Source organism: Convolutriloba macropyga, chromosome 11, assembly GCF_964194025.1.
Source record: "Convolutriloba macropyga chromosome 11, txConMacr16.3, whole genome shotgun sequence".
Taxonomy (NCBI): Eukaryota; Metazoa; Xenacoelomorpha; order Acoela; family Convolutidae; genus Convolutriloba; species Convolutriloba macropyga.
The window spans coordinates 5,076,546-5,101,542 of NC_134478.1; the positions used below are offsets into that span (position 1 = coordinate 5,076,546).

Below are 24,997 nucleotides of genomic sequence, written 5' to 3' on the forward strand. Positions count from 1 at the left end.
TTCAAATTTTTGGAAAATGTTTATTCCAAGTGTATGGATCTTTATGAGCCTGTGAAACTATTTCAGGCTTCAAACTGGGATACCGGATAGTCTCTTGAGACAATGAATTGGATCCTAATATAATAATGTCTTGAATTTTTGCAAGATTTTGTTAAAATTTTTAAATTTTTCCAAACTTTCAATATTTTTTTGTCCTTTTCTGAGTTTAACGACAATTACTGGCCAACAAAGTTTTTGAAAGTAACCCATCAGTAACCCCTCTCTCTTTGTTGATGCCGCACTTCAGCTGCTGTTATGTAGCGTTATGTCATCATCTCTGATCCTCATTATCAATGAGTTATAGTTGATATTTTTTTATCATAAATGATCTAACAGGCACTTTTTAGGAAACCATTGTTAATTTCTCTCAAAAGCAAATTGTAGCAAATATATTAATCCTGTTTGTCTTTTATACATTTTTTCCCACGGCCAATTTTTTGTCTGACCCATATGACTTTCGTCTACAGAAACGGGATAAAGAGGTAGTGCCCTGAGGTCACTAAACCGTGGCTAGCTGTTGACGAAGCCAAACGCTCGCCGGTCGTTTGAGAGCAATTCGTCCGACGTTAGTCGGTTATGTTTGAACATTTACTTCTGCTATAGAACGTTCATTTCTGCTTGATGACTTTGGACTTTATCAGTAATGGTAGCTTAGTTCCTTTTGTATAGGAGTTTGGGACTACTCTTTTAAAATTTAGGGTCAAAAGATTATTTTGAAAAGTTTAATTCTCTGAACAGTCCCTCCATTCTTTTCAATTTAAGCGCTAACCACCCACCGCCCCCAACTAACTGCCTCGACCCAAATCAGTAAAGCTGCCTGTCGCCCGCTTACTTAATCAAATATTTCTGGTTTATGTAAGGTTGGAGATTATTCATTTGAATTTAGTTTGTTCATGCCTTGAAGGTGTCATTCTTTGTTTTCAAACATTGGACTTAAACTGTAGTTTATTTTCAAATGTATGGTAATTGAGAACTGCGTATTATAATCAAGGTAGAAAGGTCGTTTTTAATAGCCGCACAGCGATAGCTGAGGCTATTATTGGCCTTCTCTTGGTTTTTTTTTTATTTCGTCGTCATGATTTTTGTTACGACCATATGACGTCACAGCCACTTTTTGTTCATTCGTTCATGCAATTTCAACTGAATTGCATGTGTGACGTCATTTTTCGCTCTTAGTGGAGCGAGTTTTTTTGTTCATGCGCGTGATTAAATTTTTGGTCACACTTGACTTACCTCACTCTCAAAAATGACTTCCTCACTTTGAAATTGACTTTTATTTACTTTAATTCAAAGAGATAAGGTCAAATGGGTATGTGTCACTCTAAATGAAGGTTATTAGAGAGCAGCTAATATAGGCAGCAATAACTTATACAGATTTTTAATCAAAATGTAACAGATCAGCCCTCAAAGTAAAGACGAATTTTTTTGGTCTGTCTTTTTTACTGTTTTTTTTAGACTGCCGATCTACGAATCTATTGCGGCTATTTTCTGGCAATCTGCCAGCTATGTTGTTAATTTTTCTTTCCATAACAGTCCCTTCTCTACATTCGTACTACGGCACCTCACCCTACCACCCCCACCACCCACCTACCTAACCCAAAGCACTTCACTTAGCTACCCCAGACGTATATATCCACCCACGTATCTACCCCCACCCCCCCCCCCGCCCTCCCTCCCACCAGTATCCAGGAACTCCCCCCTTCCCCCACAGCCCTTGCTATAGTTTAACTAGGCAACTAATTTTTGGTTTCTTTTTATTTCTGTATTTGGTTTATGTAAGGCTAGTGTAGATGTTATATTGCACTACTCTTCGATTCGTTTTTGGTAATTTACTGGCTATTTTTTATGCAAAATTTTTGCTTGACCGTTTTGACTTTTTGCTAGAACATAATCAAACATTCCTTTGCTCGATTGAGCAATTTTAGTTTACTTCCTCGCTTCAAAAACCGGAAAAATTGTTAAACGTTAAAGTCCAAAGGCATTTAATCTCTGAGCAGCTCTCTTAAAGCTTCACTAAGTTCTAATTGTACGGTTCAGGGTAGCTGCTTAATAACGCTTAAGGGGGCACATTTTCATGGTTAAAAGCCAACTCCTGCCCTGTCGTTCGAGAGCAATTCGTCTGACGATAGTATTATTATGTTCTATTAAAGGTGATCAAATTATTACAGGGAATGGGGGGTTAAGCTTTCTGTTTAAAGTAATCACCGCAAATCTTCTGTTGTAAAGTTTATATATTTTAATTACAATGTACTGTATTGTGTTGTGTGCAGGGTACACGGAGGACAGCATGGAGGGTGCTATCTAACCTAGAACTGAAAGAGAAGGAGAAGGAGAAAAGTGATCTGGCCAGAGTGTGTCAGGAATATAGAAAGAGTGTAAGTCCATCATCTCATCACTTAGGCGTCATAAATAATAATTCATCAACGTGAAGATATTGCAGTTTTGCCGAACAAAAAATTGTGCCTGAGCTGTCGTGAAAGCCAGGGGCTGTGGTGGGCTGTGAAATCCTTCAGCTGGGGTGGGCTGGTAACCAGGCCCAATTTGTCATGGAAAATATGTGTGAATCGTTTTAAAAGTCACGTAGATAGACATGGTTTGGATTTTTTTTTCGATTCGGCAATTCATAGCAAGTTATTTCTTTTATCACACCCAATTTGTAATTTGGAAAGGAGCAAGCAAACTGGCATAATTGAGAAATAACTCTGTTAGCGAATCAAAATTTCTGAGTGCGTTTTTTTGCAACTGATAATTTTGTTGATGTTTTGATGACAAAAAATAACATGGCTGTGATTGTGTGTTAAAATGCTTGCTACGCAGCATTTTAACACACAGCGCGAAATTGATGCGAGAACTGAGTTAAAACGTGTATAAGTTTGTTCACGTGCGCAATTTCACTGGTTTTTGTTTGCTGGAGCTAAAGATGTAAGAAAAAGACATAGCTGTGGATTCATTGAATTACATATTGCGTGCTTGTATAGTTTCCGCCGTTTTTGCAGAGCGCATAAACTATTTAGTTTCCATCCTGAGTTAATCTTAATCTCGATTTTAGTTTAGAGACGATTTTTTGAAAGCCGTTTTAAAAATTCATACCTTGATTACTAGCCGCACAGCGATAGCTGGGCTATTATTGGCCTTCTCTGGGTTTTTACGACTCGAAGAGAGTATTGGTTTTCTTAAGGTTTTTTTTAACCGGAAGTACTATTCGATCAGACGCTGTTTTGACCTAAAAGCGAAACAGTAAAATTGCCGTGTGAACTATTTTTTTCTGAGTGAGAGAAGTTTTTTTGATCAAGAGCTGCGTTTAGTGAATGACTTTTTGACTTTGAAAAGTAGTTTTTGACTGAATGGCACATATAGATAACCGTTTTAGCCGTTTTTTCGTCTACGTGGCCCAGTTTTTTTGCTTGTAATTGTTTTTTGTAGAAATAATTTTTATTCGATGCAACATTGAAATGTTAATCTCGAAAATTGATGCCACAGTGTTTTGCAGAGCCTGAAAATGCGTTTCAAGTTCAAAATTGGCACATATTTCTTGATTTTTGAGTTATTTTTTGGCTTTTTTCTATTAAATTTTTCCATTTTTGTATCTTTCAGCCGTCTTTTTGTCAAAAATCAGTTAATATGACAACTCCCCTTTGATAATTCATGCATGTACTCAGCGCTTCTTTCTACCTCGATGTAATTTCGTTTTTATAAAATTGTACATTGCTAATCCGATTTTAGAAGTATTTTTTCCATTTTTTGTCAGTTTTTTTTATAGGTTTTTTGTTTTCATTTTGGTTTGAATTACTAGAAATTTGTCTTTTGTGCAACATGAGGTACTTTAATTTCGTTTCAATAAAAATTCAATAATTTTTTGGCGTTAAGTTTTTGAAGAACTTAAATTTATTTTCATAGATGCTGTCCTTTGATCACTTTTTTGCAAAATGTTTCGTATGCTTTGCTCTGTTCAGGAGCAAAGCATGCGAAATAAGTATGCTTTGCCCTTTTTTGCAAATGGTTTCAATGTTTTTGCTAGGTTCAGGAGAATAGATCTTTGTCTATGACTCGTTGTCTTTTCTTTTCGACTGCCGAAGAATGAAATGTGTTCGTTTTTCTTGATTTTTAATTTAATTTTTAACTTTGAAAAATCAAGAATTAGTCTTGTTACGGTGTTCATTACCTTGTGTCCATATTCTTCACATTCTAGTTTGTATCATTCTAGCTTTGTCCTGGCACCTACGTTTATATTCTTTTTATTGATTTTTTCAGTTGTTAGAAAATTGAATGATTTCAGCTTTTTATTTGATTTTCGCCATTTCTTTGGTTTGTGATTAGTTTCACTCAACATAAGGCAGTACTGAGAGTTTGCTAGAAAGCCTTTCCAAAATATCCACTCAGTGTTTATTGCAATTTTCTTCCGGCCTGGGTTTTGTTTTTAAACGACTTTTTGCCTTTGAATATTATTCTATTGCTCATCTTTTCTATGATTAATTAGTTTTTGAAATCATGTTATCGGGCATATATACAACATGGAAGAAGTATGTGTTGTTTTGGTCTTAATAACAGTGATTAGAAATCTTTTTGTAGTGGTTTCTGGTTTCTTAATTTTTAGCATTCTTTTTTAAAAAACTTAACTTAGTTTCTAAGATCATTATCTGCCGTTTGCTTTCGCAATCTTTTTGAGATTAGAATCATGATTTGTTTCAGGGCAGTTGATAGCTCCGTCAGCTTTTTCAGCCTATCAGTGTTTTGACCATCCTAATTATTTTGGACTTTTTTAAGGTTACCAAACGTTTTCAATAAAAAATTTTGCTGCATTTTGTTTTTCTTGTGTTTAAAATTTCACCAATTTTTAGATCAGACCTGGGGAGGTAATGAGTTAATGGTTTAATAAAAAGGGTAATGGTTTCAGTTGCAATTACGGTTTTTTGAAGTTCTGACGCTTCGAGTCGCTTCCGCAATTCTTCCGGCTATGTTTATTATTTGTCGTCAAAATTTTTGTTATGACCATATGTCGTCACAACCACTTCAAATCTGCTTTTTTTAATTCGTTCATGGAATTTTACCTGAAGTGCGAGCGTGACGTCATTTTTCGCTCTCAGTGGAGCGAGTTTGTCTTGTTCATTCGCGTGATTAAATTTTTGGTCACATGTGACGTACCTCGCTTTCAAAAATGACTTCCTGACTTTGAATTTGACTTTTATTTACTTTGATTCAAAGAGATAAGGTCAAGTTTATGCGTGTCACTTTAAATGAAGGTTTTTTGAGAGCAGCTAATAGAGGCAGCAGTAACTTATACAGATTCTTAATCAAAATTAACATCTCAGATTTCATTGAAAAGACTATTTTTTTGTCTATCTTTTACTGTTTTTTTTTGAGACTGCAGATCTACGAAGCTTTTGCGGCTATTTTCTGGCAATCTGTCAGCTATGGTTTCTATTTTGATTTCGTGCAAATGTGACAATGATTTTGATTTCGACAATTAAGTTTTGATTGTGCTTTCGAAACTGCTTCCGATTTTCAATGTTTTGCTTTTAAAACTTCAATGGATTGTTTTGCTTTCCTATCCTGTTTTATAGTTGGAATTAATCGTTACTATTGTTTTTTTGAAAAGTCAACGTGCAGTTTATTTTTTCAGTTCAACTTAGTTCAAAGTCAAGGTTCACCAATCCTGCAGAGGCATTACTTCCCGATTTATAGCCAAAATATCAAGGGATAGTGGTGCGTTGAGTGAGAAGTATTTTTTGCTAGAATGGTGCATAAAGAATGATGCCACTATAGAACACTTTTACAATATCTAGCGGCCAAGTTTAAGTGAAAATGGCAATTTGCGTAAGGTTTGTTTACTTTTTGCCTGATGCGGTGTTTGTTCAGATTGAGAATGACTTGTTTGACGTGTGCCACGATCTGCTCAAGCTCATAGACGAGTATCTACTGGAGAGCAGTGAGAATGACGCAGACAGTCAGATATTCTACAAAAAGATGAGGGGTGACTATTACAGGTACACACACTACTCACTCAGAACACTTCACATTTACAGAATAGTCGAAAACTAGTTGCTCTTACTCCTAGAGTCTTGATCATAATCATCATTGTTTTAAGATTTGGGGCTAATTAGCTATTTTTTGAGTTTCAGACGCAACTAGAATACTTCTGTTCGAAATCTACTATATATTTAAAAAAAACAGTCATATTTTTCGTCATACTTTTTCGACGGTCTAGGGCAAGCTCCTCCATGGTTTTGCTGCCGGAGTCCTTCATATTTTTTGGCTTTCTGATGTTCTTTTTCTCAAGTGAATTTCTATTGCATGTATCATGCATGTATGAATAGTGTTAAAAGTAGATTTTTTTATAGCTGCAAAGCTGTAAGCTGAGCAAAGCTATATTGCGGTGCTCTTGTTTTTTACAATTCAAAGAATTTGAATTGTATTGGGGCGCTGTCTTTTTTACGACTCGAAGAGGAGTATTGGCAAAGTCCTTTTTTTAATCACTTTAGTTGGAGTGAATTTTGAAGCAGGAAATGAAACGCGTGAAAAATTTTAGAGTGGTTTGGGTGCTGAACAAAAGTGAAGAGGGGAGCGAAAAGAGTGGTTTTTTGTTCATTCAGCTGTTTTTGAGAGAGCGAGAAATTGAGGTGTGAAAAAAATTTCTGTAAGCGAGCGAAATTTTGTGTTCACGTGCGGCTTTTTAAAACCGTTTTTTTTTTGTTATTTTTTTTGGTTTAGAAGTCTTATTAATAGCCGCCCTCATCTTCTCAGCCGGCTATTACAGCGCTCCTATTTTTTTTACTTCGTCAAACTTTTTTTCGCTTTACCATTTTGCCGCTTTTTCGACATTTTGCGTGAAATCTTTTTGACTTCTCTAGGCTAGTTTCTCTCTTCTCTCATTCTGCTAAAAGTGAATTTGAACATCAGTTGCTCAGCAAAGCAATTCAAAATGAACAGAGTCAGTATAAAAAATGAAGTCAGAAATAGAAACGGGATAAACCCATAAAGCCCAATTTTAGATGCCCGCTATTTGAACGTCGTTCCTATAAGTCTTAGTTACCATCTCTTATGCTTATTGGTATTGATAGTAGCCCTTGTAGCCTCTCTCTAAGAAACAGAAATATGTTCAGCTACGAAATGCCGTCAAAATAAATCGGACTTAAAAAATGTTTTTGTACAACAATCTTTTTTTTTCAATATCTTCTATTCTTTCAATCCCAATCATGCTTATTGGAATCAACGGCGGCTATTTTCCGGCAATCTGCCGGGTATGTTTACTATATTGTGTGATTTTTAAGGTTGCTTTAATAGTGGTTTTTAGATTTTTTGTCATTAATAAGAGTTTTATACCAATTTGCTGGTTTTTCAGCTATTTTGCTGAATTTCAGGCGAATTTTAGCAATTTTTTGCGTTTTGTCTTGTTATATTCCTTTGTATGGGCTTTGAATAGATGCACGTTAGTTACGGAGTCTTTAGATACCAAGTGATTACATTTTCTTGGGTTTTAAAAGATTTTTTTGTTAAGAAAAATGACAATAAACTGAAACATTTTTAATTATTCTTCTTAATTTTTTGCCGTTTTCCGCTTTTTTCTAAACTTAGAGAAGTTTCTCAGCCTATTCGGCGGTTTTCCTATTGTTTTTGAAGTTTTTCATTTTGCTCCATTTAACGTTTTTTTGGCTCTATGTGCTCTTGTGAAATCAAAAAGCTTATTTTTTTTAAGATTTTCAAGTTGTTTTTCTATGCTCTGTGTTCTTCAAGTTTTTATAGCATTTGGGGATGCCTATAGTCCAATTTAGTTGTTTTTGATGCGTGTTGATAATTTTGATTTCAGTTTTGAGTCATTTGATTAAAGATAATTGAGTAATTTTTATGAAGATTTCCGCGAATTTTTGTGATTTTTTTTTGAATTTTTGCCGAAATCTTCTGATTCTGCTTTTGGGTACTTTTTAGTATTCTAGCTTTTGATAGGAACTTTTCTAGAGGTTTTAATGGAATATACTTAGAGCACTTTTTAATGACAGATATTACTAACTTTTCTTAATCTCTTTACTTTTTTTAAATCAATTTCATTGGAGTGATTTTTGAAGCGGAGTGAAATGAAACGCGTAAAAAAAATTTTGGAGTGATTTTTGCGCTGAAAGAATCTGAAGAGTCGAGCGAAAAGGGAGTTGTTTTTGTTCATTCAGCTGTTTTTGAGAGAGCTAGAAACTGATGTCTGAAAAAATTTTCTCGAGCAAATTTTTTTTTTCACGTGCAGCTTTTAAATGCAATTTTATCCAACTTTTGAAGGTTATAAGTTTGATTATGATATTGTATTACTTTTAAGCTTATTTTGATAGGAATTGAAGTGTTCAAGTAGTTAATTTGAGTTTACTGCTTATTTGGAGGATTTTGATCAATTTTGCTGATTTTTAGACAAAATTTAATGGATTTTTGCCTGTTTTTTTTGTTTTAATGCTCTAAGTGGGAATCGAATAGATGCTTGTTACTTAAGACATTTTCGGTTAAAAATTGACTAAAGTTCTATTGTTATCAATCATTTTTTTCTTGGGAAATTTGGTAGAAAAATTGAGAAATTTTAAACCATTTTTCTTTTTTTTTTGGGAGTTTCTTTTTTTAAATCTGAGAAGTTTCCTAGCCTATTATGACTTGCCCATTGTTTTGCGAACTTTTCATTGCTCTAAGTGCAAAGGAACTTTACTCGGTTTTATGCTTCCTTGTACTATTAAAAAAACTCATTAAGTTTTTCTAGTTTTTTTGTTCAATTTGTGTTCGAATGCCGTTTCTATTCTTCCTTATTTTTATGGCATTTGTAGAGGCTCAGGGTCCACAATAGTTGCTCTTTTTATTAAGTCATAAGTATGGGCAATTTTATCCTTCGAGTCGTTTCCGGATTTCTTCCGGCTATGTTTTTTTTAAGATATGTTCACACATTTTCATGATTTTTGAAGTCAAATTGGAGTAGTGATTTTGGTCTCGCCGAAACAGGAAGTGGAGCGAAAAAGCGAGTGGTTTTGCGGCGTGAATTTTTTTCGCTCCAAATTTAAAGTAGAGTGAGAAAACGGTGTTTGAACAAAAATTCGCTTTCTCGCTAGTGGTTTTTTGTTCACATGTGGCAATTTGACTTTGATTTTTACTGTTTTTTCGTTTTTGTTTGGATCGGATTGTTTTCTAAATGGTTATACCAATCCACTCATAGTCCGTTCTAGGTCTAGTTTTCTGTTTAGTCAATGAAGATTCTTTGAATTGTACGTCAGGACTTGTCCTGCTATGTTTTTTGTTTCGTCGTCTGATGCTCTTTTTTCGTTTTACATTCGTTCACACAGCAAAGCTGAAAAAGTCAAATTTTCTGAATGAGTTCTTCCTCTCACTAACGGCGTTTGCGCGCGTGACGTCATTTCTCACTCTCTCTAGCAAATATTTTTTGCGTGATTAGATTTTGATCACAAGTGACTTACCTCACTCAATAAAATGACTTCTGCACTTTAAAATTTAAGTTTAATTTGAATTTGTTTGAGGTCAAAGGAACTCATGTGTGCAGTAAAGGTTCCTAATAAGAGGCTTCGGTGAGATGAATATTAACAAGCTCTATTAATTTATCGCTGAATGTTTTTTACCTAGCTTTTTGAGCGGCGTCTCTGTTTAGGTCTGTCTCTGTTTGTATCTCTATACGGCACGCAGGTCTATTCTTTCGCAGCTATTCCGGCAATCTGCTGGCTATGTTTGTCATTGAATTTATATCATTGAATTCCACTTATATTAGAAGCAGGTCAGATGCCATGATTAGTGTAGTCCACTTTAGCTGCTGATTGTTAATTTATTTGCAAATCTATTATGAAATGATATACAGCTTATACTCTCGGAACACATAAAGCTACATTCAAAATTTTTTCTGAATAATTAAATTCAATTGGTTTTCAGAATCTAAGGTCATGTTATTCACTCAACACAGACACATCACTCAGATCATCAATAGGCTTCAGAGAAGCGTAGTCAAGTGATTCATTGAAGCTTTTGTAGATTTTTTTGCTCTTGTAGAAATGATGGCACCACGTGAAAGGTTCAGACGCAAAAAAAGTGGCCCTAATCCCTAAAAAGAGCAGTGAGGCTCATAAAAAAAGAACAGTCTGAATTGTGGGGAATACGCAACAGGACAGCTGAGAACAGGCTTCTCTAATCCTAATGCTGTTCCGCTGCGATAACGCAGGAACCACAATTATTATTTTTATTGATAGCCGCACAGCGATAGCTGCGGATGTTAGTATTGGCCTTCTCTGGGTTTTTACGACTCGAAGAGAGAATTGATTTTCTTAAGGTTTTTTTAACTGGAAGTACTATTCATTCAGACGCTGTTTTGACCTAAAAGCGAAAAAGAGAAAAGTTACCGTGTGAACTAATTTTTTCTGAGCGAGACAAGTTTTTTGATCATGCGCTGCGTTTAGTGAATGACTTTTTGACTTTGAAAAATAGTTTTTGATTTAATGGCACATATAGATAAGTGGCCCAGTTTTTTGCTTGTAGTTTGTTTATTTTGTAAAATTTTTTTGATGGTTTATTGAAACGTACACCTCGGCAATTGATAACACAGTGTTTTGCAGAGCATGAAAATGCGTTTCAAGATCAAATTTGATACATATTTCTTTATTTTTTTGTTGAATTTTGGCTTTTTTTCTATTAATTTCTTCATTTTTGGATCTTTCAGCCGTCTTTTTGTCAAAAATCAGTTGATATGGAAACTCCCCTTTGATAATTCATGTACTCAGTGCCTCTTTCCACCTCGATGTAGTTTCGTTTTATAAAATTGTGCTTATGCTAATCCGATTTTTGTAGTTTTTTCCAATTTTTTGTTCGTATATTGGTTTTAATTACTAGAAATTGTCTTTTTTGTGCATTATGGGGACTTTAATTTGGTTTCAATAAAATTTCAATCATTTTCTAACGTTACATTTTTGAAAAACACAGTTAATTTTTTTCACAAATAGTCTTTTTTAACCATTTTTTTAACCATTTTTTGCAAAAGGTTTCGCATGTTTGAATTGTTTTTGCCTTTTTTGTTCTTTTCAGGAGGACGTATCTTTGCCTCGGATGACTCTTTGTCTTTTCTATGTCTCGAATGCTGAACAATGAAACGTAATTGTTTTTCTTAATTTTTTTAATTTGATTAACTTTCAATCAAGAATTAGTCTTTTAATGTGTTCCTTACATTGTGTATATTCTTCTTGTTCTAGTTTGTATCTTTATAGTTTGTCCTGACTCCTACATTTATATAGGTTGCATTGGTTTTTTCAGTTGTTAAAAAATTGAATGATTTCAGCTTTTCTTAGATTATCGTCATTACTTTGGTTTGCAATTGATTTCGTTCATTATAAGGCATTACTGAGATTTTGCTTGAAAAGCTTTTCAAAAATTTTTACTTATTACTATTTATTGCAATTTTCTTCGGCCTTGGTATTGTTTTGAAACGATTATTTGCCCTCGAATATTATTCTGTTTCTCATGTTTTTTTGATTAATTTAATTTTTGAATTACTATGAAATCTTGTTGTCTAGCATATATGTAAGAAGGAAGAATTATGTGTTTTTTGTCTTAATTGCAGTGATTAGAAAGCTAATCGTAATGGTGTTCTGACTCTTAAATTTCAGCTTTATTTTTTTGGAAAACTTAACTTGAGATTACAGTCATGAATTATTTGAGGGCAATTGATAGCCCTGTCAGGATTTTCAGCCTATCAGTATTTTGAGCATCCTAATTATTTCGGATATTTTTTTAACGTTAATAAACGTTTTCAATAATACAAAATTCTGCTGCGTTTTTCTCTTTGTGACAGTGGTTTAATTTTCGCCAATTTTTATATCAGACCTGGGGAGGTAATGAGTTAATGGTTTAATACAAAAAGTAATGGCCTCAGTTGCATTTACGGTTTTTTTGTGAAGTTTTGACACTTCGAGTCGCTTCCCGAATTCTTCCGGCTATGTTTTTTATTTCGTCTTCAAGATTTTTGTTTCGACCATATGACGTCACAACCACTTCAGATCTGCTTTTTGTTCAATCGTTCATGCAATTTCAACTGAAATGTTTGCCTGATGTCATTTTTCGCTCTTAGTGGAGCGAATTCATTTGCGTGATTAAATTTTTGGTCACACTTGACTTGCCTCACTATCAAAATTGAGTTCCTCACTTTTTATTACTTTAATTCAGAGAGATAAGGTCAAATGGGTGTGTGTCACTCTAAATGAAGGTTATTTGAGAGCAGCTAATTGAGGCAGCAAAAACTTAGATTTTTAATCAAAATATAACATATCAGCCTTCAATGAAAAGACGAATTTTTTTGGTCTGTCTTGTTTACTGTTTATTTAGACTGCAGATCTACAAAGCTTTTGCGGCTAATTTTTGGCAATATGCCAGCTATTTTTATTTTGTTAACTGGGTTCTGATAATGTTAAATTTGCTGCAGGTACATTGCTGAGGTGCAAGAAACAGAAGAGAGAAAGAAGACTGCAGAGTTGGCCTTGAAAGCGTACCAGGATGCCAGTGAGCAAGCATACTCCGCTCTCGTCAAGACACACCCCATCAGGCTAGGTTAGCCATTCCCAACTCACAAGGATTACTTGCTTTTAGCTTTGTGGAAGTTTCATAGAGAGGTTTTTTAGTTAGGTGTCTGCGAATTACAAGCATGTTGAGGAGTATATCTTAGTGGAGTAGATATATTTTCCTCTTTTGAACTCAACAGGCAAGTTTTTTGACATCGAATATTAGGATATCTAGAATGGTATTTTTAATATCAATAATATTGTTAATACGCCCAATGATCGCTCTTTTGTCGGCATAGGATGACAATGTTGTTTTTAACGTGACGACAGAATTAGTTTTCCACGGTCCAATGTATTGTTCTGTTTAGGCCTAGCCCTCAATTTCTCAGTTTTCCACTACGAGATCCTGAACTCGCCTAAGCACGCGTGCAACCTGGCCAGGGCGGCCTTCGATGACGCCATCAGTGAACTGGACCAGCTGAACGAGGAGAGTTACAAGGACTCCACTCTCATCATGCAGCTCATCAGGGACAATCTCTCCCTATGGACCAACGACCTCAAGGGTCAGTCACGTGGAATTTTTACGGGTAACCCCATTGTGTGAGGTCATCTCCTCACACTTGAAATATGTGAAATATCATTGGATTGTAAAGTGAGCCATGTGTTGTAATATATGGGAGCAATTCTTTTTCGTTCGCCCCTCCCCGTGTTTATATGATTTGGCACGTGCGCGTGAGGGGGGGGGAGTTATATAGCCACTAAGCCGGGCGGGGGGGGGGGCAGAATAGATCCAAAATATGCACCCTCGCTGCTTGATAACAGAAACGTTGCACAAATGTAGAATGTGTTTTCAGGACTTTTCTATTATTCTGTGCGGGGTATAATTTTATATGTAAAGTGGGCTATTTTCACGCGCAGGTGTTATTTTGACATCTGGCAAAAAGCAATAGATTGTCGCAAGTTAGGTCTTTTTGTAAACGGAATGGGGTAAAATATTCTTTTTCTTTAATTGGTAATGAGTTTTCTTGCCCAATTAAGTCATCTGAAAAGTATAACGAAGTTTCATGCATTTATTGTGAGCGTGTGTCTGCAAAATGCAAAATTTTCTTTTGCCTTGGTGTTTACTAATTAGCTAGAACATTCTTGAGCTCGCTTCAATGGTGTAATTTGACTTTGTCTTCAAAAACCGGATAAACTGTTAAAACCCGTAGGCGTTTAGAGTCTGAACCCATCTCTTAAATCTTCAGTAGGCTCTAAGGTACGGCTCAGCGAAGTAGCTGAGAAACGCTAGAGGACTGCACAATTTTCGATGGTTTACTGCTCCCCTATTTTACCCCACTCCCTCCCTCCCCGCGTTTATCCTCGCTCTCTGTGGCTAACCGCCCTGTGCTTAGCTGCAACCTAAGCCAACCATAAGATTGCCATTTGAGAGCAACTATTTCGACGTTTGTCGTTCATGTTTGACAACAGAACTGCGACACAATAGTCAAAAAGCCATAAGATCACCACTCTAATGGATATCAAGATGTTCAAATCTTTATCACCGAAGATAACTTCTTAGACATCACTTATGCCGGCCAGAAAACGAACTACTTTTTGATCTCATCTCTAGTTTTCTAATTGTTCTGGATCGATGTTTGAAGCCACCATTTCAAACATATCTTTTTACGTTAAATTTTCCCTTCACCGTTTCGATTTTTTAATGACTTTTACGCACTTAGTATCAAATTTGACTGGGCTGCTACAGATCTCACAATACGGGATCTCTTTGTATGCCGGTCAAACTTGACAAAAGATATAACAAATCGAAGGCAAAGATATATGCCTAAGATCTGTCTGTGCTATAAGTCTCAATTTAAAATAGTTGGGGGGCTGAAAGTGTTTAATTTATAAAAGAGTAAATATAAAATTACAGCTTACTAATTACCAGTTAAGTTGTGGTGAAATCGAGATGAGCTGCAAGGCGATCGTTCAGTTGGGTAGTTCTTCAGTTTTGAAGGGAAAAGAAATTTATGAAATTGAATCTAGAAATATTTGTTTAAGTTTTTAAACAATGTTGTTCGACTATTTTTTTGTCAAAGTTTTAAGTTATTTTTCGAAAAAATGAAAGCAGTTGTCTGCTGCTGACTTCTGGAAGTTGTTTCTGTCTCTCTAATTTTATTCCGTCCCACTTCGCTGAGAGACAATAAATCCCCCTCAGCTGCGTTTGGGCCGATAGGGAGCGAGTCACAAACTCACGTTCATAGTGAGGTGCTTCCTAATTTTCCTTTTGGCCGAGAAGGCAAGAGAATTAACTCTTTTTTATCTCACGAAAAAATTATTGAAACTCCAAAAAATAATAAAAATCTAAAAAGCTGAGAGCATCAATTATTGATCTCGTAGGCGCCTGTTTTCTGCTTTCCCCCCTCTTCTAAAACCGCAACAATTATGGTTTTCTTGGGGGCTTTTTATGAGACTCTATTGTCTTTTCCCCTGAAGCAATCTGCTTCATCTTTATTGAACTTGGGGGAAAGGATCTGCATTGCAACTGTCAAAAGCAGAAGTAATTTAAATCAAAAGAAACTGTGGTTTTACAGGCCGCCTACGTTCAACAAAGTACGTTTTCTATCCTGGATATAAGCGAGGAGATCCAGGCCTAAAGTTGTGTTATTTAAATAAGTCGAACTGAGTTGTTTAAATACTTGTGTACTGGTAGTCTTAACAAGCGTTAGTTTGTTTAGCGCGCGGCGAAAGAATGGTTAATTAGCGCCTAAATACGTTCACTCTAATGCGGGATTAATTATCCGTTCATTTGTAACGGCTGTCGTAATACTACATTAGTTAATAATTATTCTACAAATTCGTGGAATAAGTATTAAAAAGAGAATACTTATTCGACAAATTTTACGCACTTAAAGAGATAATAATTATTAGACAAATTTTCGATATGTTTGAGGCAAAAAAAGTGGAATATAGACAAACAGGATAGATCAATAGAGCTCGTATTCAGGCTTAATAGTGAAAGATTAAGTTTAAGACGGAGTTTGTATTCACCGTCGATTTAACAATTTAAACGAAGCTCCGGACCGCGATATACTTGGCGACACTTAAGAAAAAAATATGCAGTCGTTTATTGTTTTTTCATTTTTACCCGAACATGAGTCAGCGGTGGCTTTCGTTCCTGCTATCTGCCAGCTATGTTCTTTTGTTTTGAGGTCTAATGCTAAATGTTATTAATTGCTCTCGAAGACATTTGTCTTTTTTATGAAAAATTTTTGCTTGACCGTTTTTTGACTTTTCGAGTTGCTTTTACGCCCTTGAGTTTCGACGTTTTGCGTGATCTAATGTTCTCTCTCATTCACGATTTCAGCAGCTGAACTCAATTGGCAGCAATTTAATACTAAAAGTCAAATGAAAAGTGCGCCGAAACGGGTTCAATTTTTTCACTTTAAATCTGAGTATTTGTATATATTAACCTCTAAGGAGGTTAATTGAAGGCCCCTTGAGAATTTCTTAGTCCCATTCAGTCTACACCCCCCTCCTCCCCCCCCCCCCCCCGACTGAAGCGAGCTGCAATTGATTGGAGCTCTCACTAATCGTTCGAGAGCAATTTTTCCGACGTTAGTCGGTTATGTTTACTTCTATTTTTTTCGCTCTTTAATAAGAGGGAACCAGACTAACTGCCAATTCCAATAAAGATTTTGCATAATTTTGATAATTCTTTTGTTTTTCTTGGTCAGTTGTATCTTTTTGTGCGATTTTTTTGCTTATCAGTTTTTCGTCTGGTGCTTTGACTTCTCATCCTGAGAAACGGTCTAAAAGGTTAAGCCCGGTGGGCATTAAGCTGATGAGCAGCTAGTGATCTATTAGTCTCTATGTATACAATTCCCCGAGAATTAAATGATGTCTAGGCAGTTGTTGTGTCTGTTTGAACCTTACGCACCCCTGCCCCCACCCCTCTCCAACCCCCACCCCCAATAACCTCTGCCCCCTCCTCTGACGCACCCTTGCCAAATTATAACAGGTTTGACCTTGCCATAAGGTCGACGAGGAGCTTGATTATTCATCTACTAGTCTGTAAGTGTACAATTGACAAGGCATAAATGATGGCGTGGGGGCATTATTTTGGCGGTTTGAGCCTCACTCTACCCCCCCCCCCCCGTGCCCCGAATCCCTCTTCATACCAATCCTAACCACGTACGATCGACACTTCCGTCCCCACCAGACCTTTTGAGACCCTCACTTTCTCAATCAATCTTAATCTAGTGGCTTTCCTGACAACAAGCGGGCTGCTACTGCAGACAACAGCTCGCAGTTCATTTACCGGACATCAGTTTACTCGGAGCAATTTACCGGACATCAGTTGGTTGTTCTTGTCCTTGTTTATTTTCCAACTGAGGTTGCGAGAATCAAAATCGTGGACTTTTCCCTAATATGTTGACTATGTTTCAACCATTAAGGAGAGATTATTTTTAAGGTCTGCTAGTGAAGTCCTTTTGCATGCCTGGTATTAATGAACAAGACGCGTATATAGTTCATAAAATATGTGCTTTCCAAGTTTTTTTAATCACCAAAGTTACTTTGAAGGGATCGTGAACAAAACATACCTTTCATGCGATATCTAAACCAAAAAAGCAACTATTGGCCAATTCATATCTATTAGAAATGACGTCACTCAAATCAAAATTTGATTTTTTGATCGGAGGGCTCTAGATCAGCCGAGAAAATCTTACCCTATGGCAATGTTGTTGTGGAGGGTTTACCAATATTATCCAAAATTTGATTGGAATTTATTGGACTCCTGAATCACGTACATATATTAAGCACATTTTCGACACTTATTTTCCCTTAATCGAAGTTTGAAGCAATTATTTGGGCCTTACTGGCGTTTTTCATTCGGTTTTCGCTTGATATTTCGTACGACCGTTTTGAATTTTCGTAGGGAAAGACGACTTGGACGGGTTAATCCCGATGGCATTAAGTCGCCATGTATACGTCTGCTAGATTTATATTAGTGCCTTTAACCGAAACTGTCGAGGAGTCATAAATTCATAGCGCTGGGGGACTTTTGGGGGCAAAGGAACCAACAATTACTTTTTACTGCCCCCTCACCCCTCTTCGAGTGAGGATAACCTCCCTAAGCTTAAGCCAGCGTCTACGAATGACAAACCCTCGCCAGTCATTTGAAATCAATTCGTCCGATGTTGTCAGTCATGTCTAATTGTTGACTTCGATGGCCTACCTGTCTCTTCTCAATGTTTAATTTTAATACTTCGATACTTCAAAGCATTAATTAAATGAGTTATAAAAGTTATGTTAATTGACTCTCGATTATTTTGATCACGCAATATTTTATATCTTTCTCATGTAGATGGTTTTCTTTCTGATATAAATTAGGGGCTAAAATATTTGCTGTATTACTATTGACTATTGGTTCTATTTTGAATATTTTGTCCTGATACTCTTTCTCATGCGTAGGTGACGATGACGATGAAGGATCGCCAGTCAAAGACGGAGCTGTCGGAGATGCAGGGGAGACTCTAGCTAGCTAGATGACCTGACAGTACTCTCAGGCAACATTCGCTAAACACTCAGACCAAGTCAACACAGAACCAAAAACAACAACAACAATCCAATTCTTCTCAATCCGATTCGATTCACTTCAAATTGTAGTTCCTCAAACTCACTTTCCAAATCTTTCCATGTCCAGAGAATGTAGTGTGTATACACATACATACAACACTCCTTCCTTTCCCTAGAAAATAAAGACTCGGTTAAAAATAAATAAACAAAATAAATCCATTTTATGCTTACCTCACGCTAGATGTCATTCCCTGAAAAACACATCCTATGTTTGTGTTTTCTTGTTAATCCAAGACTTAACTGCTAAGTCCCTAAACTATCATCAACGTGTCGAATCTAAAACTGTTCGCCCTAGAAAAACTATTTGTCAATGTTTTCCAATTAAATCATTCATGTTGTTTTGTAGCCTTTATTTCATACCACTATTTCTGAGTTTAATCATATACCATTGTGCTTCTTGTTCATAAAGATATATATGACCTCCCACCCCCCCCCCCACTACCACCAAAAAAACTTCTGTTTTCAACGACCTTACGAGCCAGTGCCCCAACCAATTAAAATTAACAATTTGGTCTATTTTACCTCTTAAATTTCACCTTTAAAACCTATATTAATACGTGTAAAAAGGACCTTAGTGTGGGATATGGCGACAAAGGAACGAATATACCAATTGTTATTTAAGCAATGCCTTTGTCGCCAAATTCATTCGCAAATAAGCGCAGTATTAATTAAAGGTACGGACAGGGCGCTGGCTCGTTCCCTTCAGATATAAACAGTTTGTTTATTTGGCTTATTTGTCAATAAATTCTAGCAACCAAGAAACTTCTAATCGCTAAACCCAACCAAGAAGTTAAATTTTCCCATACTTTTTAAATAGTCTGTGTTCTCTCCCCATGTTTTTAAACCATAATTGTTGTGCCCATAATTGATTGATTGTTTTTGACTGACTGCTAGTTGGTCAGTTGTTATATCGATTGCAGATGTATGTTCGTCACTGTAAATATTATTCACACAAACTTGCCTTCAAATGTTTGCCATTTTTTCATCTTACTTTTCACTTCTGAATAATAGCAAATGGAACTATTATCAAATCCGGGGGGGGGGGGGGGGTCTTTCCCATTATACCTCCTCTCACAAGAAATGATAAATGATTGCGCTCCCCCCATTATGGTATATTTACGGTCATGGTCTGTATATTATTTTCACGGTATTTCTGCGGGGGCTATGCATTATATGCGCACTAAGAAAGCGCTCGGGGGTGGGGGGAGAATTGGAATATTGGGCATCTCCTAGCCATAGTTATTAGGCGTCTACTGCAGTTTTAGGGGTTGTTTTCATTGAAATTAAGACAAAAATTTCTGGTTCACAAATTTTGTTGATTTTTTCCTACTATCGATAAAAAAATTTCAGAACTTGGAATTTGAAAAATTTGGGGAATCAGAGAATGTGTGAAAAGTTGGAAAAAGTTTGATAAATATTAGACTAAAAAGTTCAGGGCTTCCTAAATTTGTAATTAATTTGATATTTTAATTTGCTAAAATGCGCGCATTGAAGAGCTGAATCCTTGTCGTAACAAATGGCGTTGTCACATTTACGACTTATAGTTTCTAGTTAAATTACAGTGAACAATTGATGAGTTGATAAAGTAGCTTGACAGCAGAAGAGAACAATCGAGATGTAATGTGTCTTCATTGTTGTGAGTTAAATTAAGATTGTACTACTGTATAGCAATAAACACGGTAACATAGCCTTCCTTTCTTCCAGTTCAATTCAATTCAATCTTGAAAATCGACTTCGTTTTCGACTAGTTTTACACAAAATTCGTGAGAACTGTGTAATGATATGATGACTGAATGAGTCGGGTTTTTTTTCGAAACGGAACCTTAAGCCTAATCGATGTCAGGTCCAACCAGAAGTTTGTAGACAATCGTCACAACCATAACAACGAGGCTTGCTAATGGGCCTTTTCTCATATTGTTCCAACCCCTTTATCCCATAATCTTATCAAACCACAAACAGTTTTAGACGCTTTTCAAACCGACCGAAGGTCTAGATGCAAACGATAAATTTACTTTAATATGTGGCTATATGTACGTATATAAAATATACAAAGCTCTATAAAGTTAATGTCATTAGTACGTTTGTACAGTTTATAGGTTGATTCAGTATTATCGCCAGCTTTTCAATCGTACAGACTGCTGGTAACAGCTTTCACTTTTCGTTGATAGTGACGGAAAGAGTTGTTTTTTTTCCCCAAAATGATTTTCCCATCAATTCTAGGTAGTTTTTGTCGTTGAACATTTTTTGAATTGGTGATCAATATTTTGGCATTCTATATCACAGTGTTAGCAGACAAGGTCAGGTTATAGGCGTTTGTTTCATAGAATATCTTTTATAAGATTAAAATTTCTTTGTCTCGAATACAATTGTACATCAGAGAGATTTTTTCGAATCCTGATAAGGTTCTTTGTCGCCAAAACCATATTGATATCCTACCAAAATCCAGTGCTCTCAGATTGAACGTGAGGGTGCTTTTCTTTAATCGCTCTTCCCATAACCTGTTGTCAAGTGTTCGCGCTAGCAAGAAGTTGTACAGTTTTGGATGGGTAGTTCTGAGGTTAGTTTCAAATTAACGTGATCTATTACTGATCCATTTGAAATTTTTCTCTTCCGATGTTACTTTGAGTTTCATTGCTTCCTTTTCTTGAGCAAGGAATTTTACGCTGCCGAGTTTTTCTTCCAACACTCTAGAAGATTGTCTCTGCACTCCGAGCTCTCGTTGAAGACGTATTTTGAATTGCTCTTGAAAGAAGTTCATAGCAATTATTAATAGCCGACCTCATCTTCTCAGCCGGCTATTATAGCGCTCCAATTTTTTTTACAATTCAAAGAATTTGAATTGTATTGGGGCGCTGTCTGTTTTTTTTTAAGATCTGTTCACACATTTTCATGATTTTTGAAGTCAAATTGTAGTGGTGATTTTGATCACGCCGAAACAGGAAATGGAGCGAAAAAACGAGTGGTTTTGCAGCGTGAATTTTTTTCGCTCTAATTTTAAAGTAGAGTTAGAAAATGGTGTTTGAACAAAAATTCGGTTTCTCGGTAGTGGTTTTTTTCACATGCGGCAATTTCACTCTGATTTTTACTGTTTTTTTCGATTTTTTGGATAGGATTTTTTTCTAAATGGTTTTCCCAATCCATTCACAGCTCATTCTAGGCATAGTTTTTTTGTTTGAATTGAGTTCTCATTTCTCGCTAGTGGTTTTTTGTTCACATGCGGCATTTTGACATTGATTTTTTGTTTTTTTTTCTTATTTTTGATCTGATTTTTTTAAAATGGTTTTCTCAATTCACTCATAGACCACTCTTGGTCTAGTTTTTCTATTTAGTCAATGAAAATTCCGTTTTTTCTTAGTTTTTCGATCTGATTTTTTTTAAAAAAAATGGTTTTTTCAATTCACTCATAGTCCATTCTAGGTCTAGTTTTTCTGTCTAGTCAATGAAAATTCTTTGAATTGTACGTTAGGACTTGTCCTGCTATGTTTTTTCACTTCGTCGAATAAAAAAATGTTTCGCTTTACCTCATTTTGTCGCTTTTTCAACATTTTGCGTGAAATCCTTTGACTTCTCTAGGCTAGTTTCTCTCTTCTCTCATTCTGCTAAAAGTGATTTTGAACATCAGTTGCTCAGCAAAGCAATTCAAAATGAATAGAGTCAGTATAAAAAATTGAAGTCAGAAGTAGAAACGGGATAAACCCATAAAGCCCAATTTTAGATGCCCGCTATTTGAACGTCGTTCCTATAAGTCTTAGTTACCATCTCTAATGCTTATTGGTATTGATAGTCGCCCCTGTAGCCTCTCTCTAAGAAACAGAAGTACGTTATGTTCAACTACGAAATGCCATAAAATAAATCGGACTTAAAAAATGTTTTTGTACAAAAATCTCTTTTTTTCAATATCTTCTATTCTTTCAATCCCAATCATGCTTATTGGAATCAACGGCGGCTTTTTTCCGGCAATCTGCCGGGTATGTTTGTAAAGGTGTGTCTTTTTTATGCAAAATTTTTGTTGACATTTTTTACTTTTCAAGTGACTTTACGCCCCTGACTTTTTGCGTTTCGCGTGATCTGAAATTCTCTCTCAATCAATCTCAAGCAGCTGAACTCAATTGGCGGCAATTTAATACTAAAAGTCAAATGAAAAGTCCCCCTCCCTCCCTCCCCCCGACTAGAGCAGGCTGCAATTGATTTGAGCTTCCACTATTTGTTCGAGAGCAATTTTTCCAACGTTTAGTCGGGTATGTTTGTAACATCTATCAGCTTTGCCGTAGCTAGACATTTAATATATGGAAATGGTAAGCCCCCATTAGTTTTTGATAGATGTAAATGAGAATGAGCAATTTAACTGGTATTCTGTCAAAACTTCTTTTGATTGCGGGATATGTCACGCAATATGCATAAGGCGGGGTAAAAAGAAACAAATTAGGATTTGACCTTCCTCCCCGTAGCTCATGTAATTAATGAAGTACTTATTTATTACAGTTATCGCTTTTTCGAAAGTTTCTAAAGTTGAGCTATGTTCAGAGTCTCTCACAAGTACCTGGCTTGTCTTCCCGTTGACTTTGAACTGCGTTCCGCCACAAAAAAGGTCCAATGGGAAAATTATTTTTTCGAGGTCCATTTTATGAACAAAAATTGCGTAATCTGCAGGTGCCAGGAGTCTTCGTCCTACTTGGAAATTAAACCAAGGATGGGTTCTCAAAATTTTCATCAATGGCTCAAGAGCAATGATGAATTTAAGTGCCAAAAGAGGACAGCCCTGTCTGACCCCTCACTCAATTCTTATCTTTCTGCTCAAGAAGCCGTTGACACCAACACATGATATCGTATTGTTGTACAGGCTCTCAATTATTGACACAATTTTCTCCGGTATGTTCCTTTTTCTGAGTCTCTAGAATAAAAAGATTCTATCCACTCGATCAAATGCTTTCGGGAAGTCAAAAGCAAGGCTTAATACGCCTATATCTTTGTCTGTCATAAGGTGGTTTTAATTTTCGTTGAGTGCGCAGTGCAAGTTTCGACTGGGTAGAAAAGCATATTGGTCCCTTCCAATCACCTTCTCTAGGCTTTTCTTGAGCCTGTTAGTTAAAAGGTGTGAAAAGACTTGTTGCTTTGTATTAATCAAACCAATTGGGCGAAAATTAGGCTGCGATGTAATTCCAGCTGGCCCAAGACTTGTTTTACGACGAAGGCAATTAACCGCCTTCTCGACTTCAGTTACCAATAATTGTACCTCACTACTTCAAATCGGTGCAGTGGATCTATGTTTTCGTCTGTATATAGTTGTTTAAAGTGGTGTCTAAATTCGTCCAGAATTACACCCAAATTGTGAGTGACGCTGTTTTTCTGCCTTTCTAATTCCGATATGTAGACCTTTAGTTGACATCTTTCGATCCGTCGTTTCACTGCTAATGGGTTTTCGTCATAAACATCTTTTTTCGCTGTTCTGTTTAGCTAGCAGTTCTGTGTGCTCTTTGCGTTCCAGATTCCCCCGTACTTTTTGACAAGCGTCTTTCACTCTCGTTGACGTTATTGATAAAGTTCCTATTTTTTCTATGTGCAGTTTCCAGCAGTTGTTTCTTCAAAAAAAGGTCTAGTAGAACGTTAATATTTCAACGTTAAAATGTTCTTGATCGGAAATTTTGTTCTTTGTGCTTTTATGTTCTCAACGAAGTTGAGCAATTATAGAAGTTGTGCTAGCCATTTTTATTAAACTGCTTGTTCTAGCGACTTTTCGGCTGATAGTTTTTTCGCCTGAGCATTCGCATTTATAAACAAGGAGCCTCTGTAATTTTGTTTGTCTTGTCTCGTAGTCTTGTTAGTAGCATAATTCATGGGCCCTTTGAAACGGCATTGTTTAATTCGCTTAATGGTTTTAGTTTGAAGCATTTTTTATTGATACGCAAATTGTTTTTGAGACAGAGAACTTTCAAAATCTTACAAGATAAAAAAAAATATCTTATTTCTCAATTAATTAATGATTAATTTGATTTTCATTTATGAACAAGAGGCTCGTTAATGCGCGTTCGCACATTTTTGATTTGATTGTGTCCCAAAACAATGCGATGTTAATTTTTGAAAGTTCTATATCTCATCAAGTTTTGGAAGACAATGAAATTAATGTGGATGAGCGGGGTATGAACATTGTGCAAACGCACATTACCGAGCCTCCTTGTTTATATGCAAAATCACATTCAACATTAGTTAATTGAGAACTTGGACATTTTTCGTTTACCATGTAAATTTTTGAGTCTCTTCCTGTTTTGCAAGACAATTAAATCAATAAAAATGTGGATGGGCGGGGTTGTACGTTATATGCGAAACGTACATTTACTGAGCCGTCCTGCAAATATTTGAAATTCAAATTAATCATTAATTAAATGAGAAATTAGACATTTTTCGTTTAACGGGTAAGTTTTCTGAAAGTTTTCTATCTCAAAAGTTATTCGCGTAAAAATTTGCTAAAACAGCGCTATTCCAGAGGGCCAATGAATTATGCTATTAACAAGACAACGAGACAAAACAAACGAATAATTAAAAAAACATTAATTACGACAAAAAACTAAATGTATATTTTTAAAAAACAATTCTCTATGTCAAAAAGGGATCACATGAAAACAAAATTGCAAAAAGTAACTTGTAATTCTCTAAAGAAGATATGGGAGTGGGTAACAATCAGACAAAAAGAAACGAAAGTGGGGAAAAAATAAAAATTAGGTGTTTATTTTCTGGAGAAAACAACATAAATTGTTTAGTCCTGAAAACCAATAGCTATCGACTAAAATCATTAAATCGGTCAAATTTATAACTCCGGTGAAAGCCACTGGTGAAAG

At 35.9% G+C, this 24,997-nt stretch overlaps 2 protein-coding genes across 3 annotated transcripts in view; one reads left to right on the plus strand and one right to left on the minus strand.

The window, feature by feature from the left end:
• Positions 1-19,154, plus strand: part of LOC142349728 (uncharacterized) — a 236,666-nt gene extending 217,512 nt beyond the window's left edge. Inside the window, exons 4-8 of the mRNA XM_075401470.1 lie at positions 2,310-2,414; positions 5,896-6,023; positions 12,467-12,591; positions 12,911-13,105; positions 18,000-19,154. Coding sequence (XP_075257585.1) covers positions 2,310-2,414; positions 5,896-6,023; positions 12,467-12,591; positions 12,911-13,105; positions 18,000-18,073 — 627 coding nt within the window. The 3' untranslated portion in view covers positions 18,074-19,154. The remainder of the gene's footprint in view (positions 1-2,309; positions 2,415-5,895; positions 6,024-12,466; positions 12,592-12,910; positions 13,106-17,999) is intronic.
• The window catches only part of LOC142349909 (AP-3 complex subunit mu-1-like), a 378,054-nt gene that overhangs the window by 313,666 nt on the left and 39,391 nt on the right, over positions 1-24,997 (minus strand). The gene's annotated exons all lie outside the window — the stretch shown is intronic.